The sequence below is a fragment of the Olea europaea genome, unplaced genomic scaffold (genome assembly GCF_002742605.1).
Source record: "Olea europaea var. sylvestris unplaced genomic scaffold, O_europaea_v1 scaffold1137, whole genome shotgun sequence".
Taxonomy (NCBI): domain Eukaryota; kingdom Viridiplantae; phylum Streptophyta; class Magnoliopsida; order Lamiales; family Oleaceae; genus Olea; species Olea europaea.
In genome coordinates this window covers 31,408-38,674 of record NW_019228757.1, presented here as the reverse complement: position 1 = coordinate 38,674, position 7,267 = coordinate 31,408, and the positions used below count along the sequence as shown (strand labels likewise).

General features: G+C 36.8%; 1 protein-coding gene across 1 annotated transcript; it reads left to right on the top strand.

Moving 5' to 3' along the window:
• Positions 1–239: 239 nt before the first annotated feature.
• On the top strand, positions 240–7,000 carry LOC111373484 (serine/arginine-rich splicing factor SR45-like). Its single transcript, XM_022996017.1, has 12 exons — positions 240–348; positions 1,041–1,191; positions 1,845–1,933; positions 3,606–3,652; positions 3,742–3,822; positions 3,910–4,075; positions 4,169–4,406; positions 4,502–4,567; positions 5,735–5,851; positions 6,203–6,272; positions 6,360–6,397; positions 6,656–7,000. The coding sequence occupies exons 1-12, from the start codon at positions 240–242 to the stop codon at positions 6,717–6,719; spliced, it is 1,236 nt and encodes a 411-aa protein (XP_022851785.1). The 3' UTR covers positions 6,720–7,000.
• The last annotated feature ends 267 nt before the right edge of the window (positions 7,001–7,267 follow it).

The following is a 7,267-nucleotide window of genomic DNA, read 5'->3' as shown; positions in this document are numbered from 1 at the left end:
TGCAGGTGGTTGTGGTGCAACAGTAGTGGTTCAATTGGTGCAGATAGTGTTGTGTGGTGAGATGATGTGGAGCTCAGTTGGTTCCGATGGTGGAGTGGGGGTTATTTTTGTTGGGTGATACGTGGATTTGAGGTGGTGGCTTCAGCAATTTCAATGTTGGTGACATTGTGGTAGTGCTAGTGGGCTTATGGTGACTCACAATTTGTTCAGTGGTGTGTGCCGAAGTTGTGGTTGCGATTATGGAAGGTTGTAGATTGGTGCGGTGCAATCGATGGTACAGTGCAAGCGGCAATTGCGCTGTGGTGATTTGTGACAAAGATTGGTGTTGGATCGAGATCGATGGTGGAGGTATTTGGTGTATGTGACCAACTATTTAAAATATATGACCAATAAATTTGAACATATGTGACCCTGTGACTTTTAATTTTTTTGATCTGTTACCAATAAAATAATTTGTGATTTGTAAAATTTTTATCTGTAACCTCAAAATAAAATGTGTCCTACAAATTTTTTGATTTGTGACCTCGAAATAATTTGTAACCAATTAATTCGATGATATGTAACCAATAATTATGAATCTGTGATCATCAATCGTGTAACTGTGACTTTATTATTTTAATTAATAAATATTTTCAACTAATTATACAGAAACCTGAATTTTGAATTTTTAAACTTTGTACCTGATTTGTGAATTGGTATAAACAATACACCTGACATATAAATATTTCCCTTTTTAATCTTGATATGAATAATTTAAAGCCTAAATTCTAACACGGCCCGCCCAAATTGCTTTACAGCCCATTTTTCTCTTTTCCAGTAATAGCACCCTTTTCACAGCAAACGGCTCAATATCAACCCGTTGTGCTTTTCTCTTGTATTTCTCGCTCTAAGTAGGGTTTATCGGAGAGGGATTTCAATTNGTGCTCAATCTTGTAATTAGGTCAAATATTTTTGTTACTCGAAGGAAAACTGGCTTGGCGTGTTATTTTTGTAGGTCTTTCGAACTGTTCCTTGCACCTTTTTGTGGGTATTCAGTTGAAATGGTTTATGTATATGCGTTGTTCTCATCTTTCTAATTGACCGACGTGATATTTTTCTGACCTTCAAGTTAACGTCTTACTTCAGTCCTGTTGAAGAAGCTAAGCGAGGGCGCTCTCCACCACCATCTAAGAAAACTTCCCCACTGCCAAGGTGACATTATGTTCAAAATGTTCAACTCAACCTAAGTTTCAAGTATAAAACTTCTGAAATAAAAAATCCTCTCATTTTTTAATTCTGCCTTTGTTATTCATGATCATTTTTCTTGTTGTTCTGGTTACCCTTTAGTCATTCCCATTTTAAAACCGCTTTTGATTTCAAGTCACTCTCAACATGGAACTTACCAAGCTCTATGGCAAGGAAACTTGCATTTTAAATTTTTAGCCTGCTGGTGTTTTTATGGAATTGATACCTATATTATTATTATTTTGTTTATATACAAAATGCTACTTTGGATATATAAGAATGATAATTACACTTGTTTGTACCACAATTTCAAATTTATCTTAGAACATACTAATTGTTTAAGTTATATTTCAATTAAAGCTCCACATGCACTGTATATTAAATGTGCTCAGCTTCTGTCATTCAACTTTAGTTTGCATATTCACTTCTAGGTTTTTGATCTGCTGCTTATTTTGTAGTCACTTTTGTCTGAAGCTGAATCTGTCCTCTTAAACTTGTGTAGCATTTCTACGGGGCTTAGTTTTGTTTTGTTTTGTTTTATTTTCTATGGTCTACAGTTATTTATGATTGCTTACTATCATGGATGGCTTTATTATTCTGGTTTTGTTCCGTGTTTCCAGGAAAGCTTCTCCAATTCCTGAGTCACTTGTACTTCATGTTGATCAGCTCAGTAGAAACGTAAATGAAAACCACCTAAAAGAAATATTTGGTACACTCACTTCTTTTTTATCTTCTGAATTCTGGTAGTTGGAAGCTTTTGTTGAATATTGATTGTGCTAGGTTAGAACAGTTATCTTGGGGCTAGTGAAATTGACTGATACAATAAAACTTCTATAAAATAATATTGTTGGGACTGCAAAAAATTATTACTTTAGATGGGTTATTAATTTATCAATAAATGAATAATTTATTATTTTTGTTGATAAATGAATAATTTATTAATTTATCGATTGGTTATGTGAAGTCATTTCTAGTCAATGCTACAAAAATGTGATGGATGATGAGTACATTTTGTATTATTCTACTGAAAATGAGACAATGATGGAATAGCCTATTATCGAAGAGATTTCTGAATACGCACACAAAAGATGATCATGACTTAGATGATAGTTGTGTTTTACCAATGGTTTCTTCAAAAGTTTGAGTGCAAAGAACTTTAGTTGCATCTTCTCAAAAAAAAAAAAAAAAAAAAAAAAAAAAAAAAAAAAAAAAAAAAGAATGAAAATGAAAAAGAAAAAATTTGAATTGGAAAAATAGTTGTCTAGGAAAAAGTTTCTTAATATGCTTTTTAAATTTTTTACGTATACGGCAAATTAGTTGGTGGCATAGACAAAATTTCGTTTGTTTTAAAAACTAATTGCAACTTTTGTGGTGGGAAGTGGTAGGAATGTCAAATTTTGGGATGATTGTTGGTGTGGAAATCAACCACTAAAGGTGGGGTTTCCTTCTTTGTATGACATTGCTTTGGTGCCTTCTACTATGGTGAATGATGTATTAGCTATACATAATAGGAGTCTCAACTGGAATATTGTTTTCGGGTGGGGTTTACAGGATTGGAATTTGATTAATTATGTGCTGTTTTTGACCTCCTTGCATGAGGTCCACATCCGTGTAGGAGAGGACGATCGTAGCAGGTGGGTGGCATGGAATGATATTTTCTCTGTTTGCACTGATTTTAGATCATTGTCGAAGCTTGTAAATTGTTCATTCCCTTGAAAGAGGGTATGACAATGTAAATTGCCCCACGGATGGCATTTTAAGTGTGGAACGTTGTGAGGGGGCAAGTGTTAAATGGTGGTTAATTTTCGAAGAAAATGTTTTTATATTACCGAGTGGTACTATATGTATAAGAGGTATGGGGAGACGATTGACAACTTGTTCATTCATTGTGATGGTGTTCATTAGTTGTGAAATGATACTCTAGTTTCGCAACATATGAATTGGGTGATGCCTAGGCGCATAGAGGATGTTATGCAGGCATGGAGGAGAAAGCTTCGAGATAAGAATAGTAAGTTTGTTTGGGATCTTATTCCAGGATCTGTTGTATGGTGTGTGTGGAGAGAATGAAACAGCTGTTATTTTGATGATCAAACACGGACTACAGAGTAATTTAGAGAATTGTTTTATATAACCTTGTATATTTGATTTAATGCCGCGTTTACTAATCCGATAGAAGGGTTGTTTAATTTCATGTTTTTATCTTGTTTAAATTGATAATGCATTTCTTGTGTATTATCCTTTGATTAATAAAATTTCTTGATTACCTATCCAAAAAAGAAAAAAAGAAAAAACCTTAATAGGCAGCTTTCGTTGTAGTTTTCTTATTTGCGCCTTCAGGCAGGTTGGGTTTCTTTTCCTTTATCTTGCTCCCTCTTTTGTAGGTAATTTCGGTGAAGTTGTAAATGTACAGCTGGCAATTGATCGCGTCGTAAGTTGTTAAATTCCCATATTCTGTGAAGGTGTCTGAACCATTTTTATCTTTTAATTTGGATTTGTTAAATAGTTGCTTTGTTGCAGGTTAACATTCCAAAAGGATTTGCATATGTTGAGTTCAAGAGTAGAACTGATGCTGAGAAAGCCATGTTATTTATGGATGGCGTATGATTTCTTCAAGATGCTCTGCTGTAGTGATTAGTTGTACTTTACTGTAGTGAAAATTAATCTGCTCAACTGATGTTAATGCAGGCCCAAATTGATGGGAAAGTTGTTCGAGCCAAGTTTACATTACCTGAACGGAAGAAGGCTTCTTCGCCTCCTAAAGCTGTTGCAACTACTTCGAGGAGGGATGCCACTAAAGCTGATGATGTTGCTGCAGATGCCGACAGAGATGGACTAAAGCGACCTAGAGAAGGTACGATAATTCTCTATGCCCAATATGGAACAGTATATTATTCTTCGTTCTGTTATTGGTATTTGTTTTACCATATTTCCTCAATATCATCAGCATCTCCTCGGCGCAAACCTCTTTCTCCACCTCGAAGGAGATCTCCAGTAGCACGCAGAGGTTCTCCCAGACGGGGACCAGATTCTCCTCCCCGGAGACGCGCAGATTCTCCAGTTCGTCGCAGAGTAGATACTGCTTTTCGACGGGGTGACTCACCGCCTCTCAGGAGGAGGCCTGCATCTCCTGCCAGAGGCCGTTCTCCTCCCTCTCCACCCAGGCGTTATCGATCACCTCCCAGGTTGGGGTCTTTCAAATCTTCTCTCGTTGAATTGATTGCCTCCAGCTATTATCTTTTATTAGGGGGTAGCTTTTGACTTGTCTAGTTTTGAATAGGGCATCTCCCCGTAGGGTACGTGGTAGCCCTGTTCGACGACGATCTCCCTTTCCTCCAAGGCGACGGTATGTTAAACTGTTCGTCACAATGTCATCATCACCAGCATTCTTTTAGATAATTTAACGAGAAAAATATTACATTAGTTAATAGAATGTTGTCCGATTTGATGCATTTACTGCTGTTAGCTTTATTGATTTAAATATGCTTTTTAATTACTCTTGAGGAACATGCATTCTACTAGTGTGTGCAGGACAAACATGTGGGTCTTTCTTTAATAGGTTTCGTGGTAGACAAAGTCTAGCATTCGAAGGACATAGAATTCATGGCTCGCTTTGTTAGTTTTAGTGCTGCACAGATCAAGAATATGGGACTAGAAGAGATTAGGCTCTGATGCTCGGACTCTTTGAAATGGTCGGAGTACCCATGTCGGACACGACACAACATGGGTATGGGAATAGGATATTTGTCGGATCCTTCAAGTTTCAATTGGACACTTTGCCATTTTTTGCTTCTTTCTTTGTTTTTCCTTTTCCTTATCTTTCCGTTTCTATTCTCTATAAACCTAGCGCCTCTAAGAGGGAGGAGAAAGGTGACGGCACTAGATTTTCCCGTCTTCTTTCTTTTTTCTTTCCCTGTTCTTTTCCTTTTTTTCCTTCTTTCATTCTTTGTATCGGTGATCTAAAGTTTTGTTAAATTGGATCTAAAGACAAATATTTGCTGCTGCTTTCAGGTGCTCCAGACAGGACCTTAGAACAGTTTTCTACATGTTTCGAATTCGATTACTTTAGGTCACTAGGGATTGTCTGGGATCATAAAGATACCTAGGCGTCAATTTAATTGCTGAAAAGTTAAGAAGCTAGCTGAGGCTAGGAGCCCAGAGTGTTCTGACAGTTTTTGGGTTGTCTAGACGTGACCGACCCTAAAAACTGAAATTAATATAATTGGATATTAGAGAAACTTATTTTTTCAAGTAATATAATATGTTCAATTTTATTTACTGTCAGCCGTATACTTGGTTGATGGAAATAAACTTTTCAAGTACTTGCAGAACATTGATTATGCCCTTGCCCATGAGAGCTATCAGTTTGGGATTTGTGTTATATTCAAATTATTTTGCTATACTTGTATATAGGTAGTGTTTCTTGAAGCGACAATAGTTTTGCTATAAATTTTGCATCATGCCTCCTGTTTTTTATTTTGTCCTCTGTAATCATGGAAATATTCGTTTGTAGTTCTCCACGACGAGCTCGAAGTCCTCCTAGAAGGTCTCCAATTAGCCGTCGACGGAGCCGCTCCCCTCCTATTAGGAGGCCAGTTCGTTCACGATCAAGATCAATATCTCCAAGAAGGTAAAATATTGGTATATTGCTCCTTACCTTCATAACTTGCTACAATGAATTATTATTATTATTATTTTTTGGGGTTAAAATAAAGATCTATTCATTTTGTAGTATTTTTTTTCCCTGCTGATTGTGTACCCCATTTATTGGGAGAAAAAAGATCATCGTGGTAGTTTTAGAACACAAGTCAAACAATTTTATGCAAGCATGAAACATGATATGGCTTGATGGACCCATACTTAAGTCCACATCAGCATTGCTTTATGTACGGATTTTTGTTCTATTTACTAAAATATGTGGTATCGATAATGACGCATTATGTCATGACTTCTCATGCCTATGAATTATTCATCCTTGCAGAGGGCGTGGACCACCACCTGCCAGACGTGGTAGATCATCTTCCTACTCTTCATCGCCTAGCCCACGCAGGGTCTGTGTGTCTAAAAAAATTTCTTCAGCGAAATATTATTTCGGTTTAGTAACTAATTGCAGCTCCATTTTGTGAATTTGTTTCCAGGCTCCACGGAGGGTATCTAGGAGCCGCAGCCCGAGAAGGTGTGTTCTCTCGTATATGTCCTGGTGAAATCTTTTCCTATGAATGATTTTTCTCAACCAAGAATGAAATACATTTAACATGAACTTGACAAGTTTCTGTTTCATGAAAGTGAAATGGGTTTCGCAAATTGCATTTATGCTAGTAATAATTAGCATTTATCAAGATAGTTTTTTCAAAAAATTGGGGGCTTTCTATTTGGGGATTGCTTGTTGCTTTGTCTTACTCGTTTCTTGTATAATTTGTGCTTGTTCTTTCAGGCCGATTAGAGGAAGGAGCCCTAGTAATAGCAGCAGCAGCAGCTCGCCACCCCGTAAGCCTTAACTTAGGGGTCAGTTCTTGCGATGAAGAGTTTTCTGATGCACAAATTGGTCACTGTCAAATTTCTGTACAATTGCATGAGCCAATAATCCTAGACGGTGCTTTATGGTTGAAGCAGTTGATTCATTTGTTTCATGCTGTAAACTAAATTACTATGAAATTCTAGGGGAGTAAACCTCATCTTCTATTTAATCTTCTACTTGGGTGTAAGAACATTTACCAGACCGTTTCCTGTCGATAACCATCTCATCCCTGCTAGTTCACATCGGGAAGTTTGCTTGTCATAGTGGTGTTATTTGTGCATGTTTGACTGAGAATCTACTTATGAGGGATTAGCTGGTGATAAATGGTTTTTTGTTGATTAAAGCAAAAAATAGGGGTCAAACCATCTACAGTTATCTTAAGTAGAATATGAATTTTGTACATAAAATTACAGGGGATGAAGAAAGACTGCGCATTTGAAAAAGGAAAATTTTTGGAAAATCAATGTTGATAAATTCGCTTCCCCTTCTGGAGATGATATTAAGCTCCTGTTTGAGGCCCATTTCTAT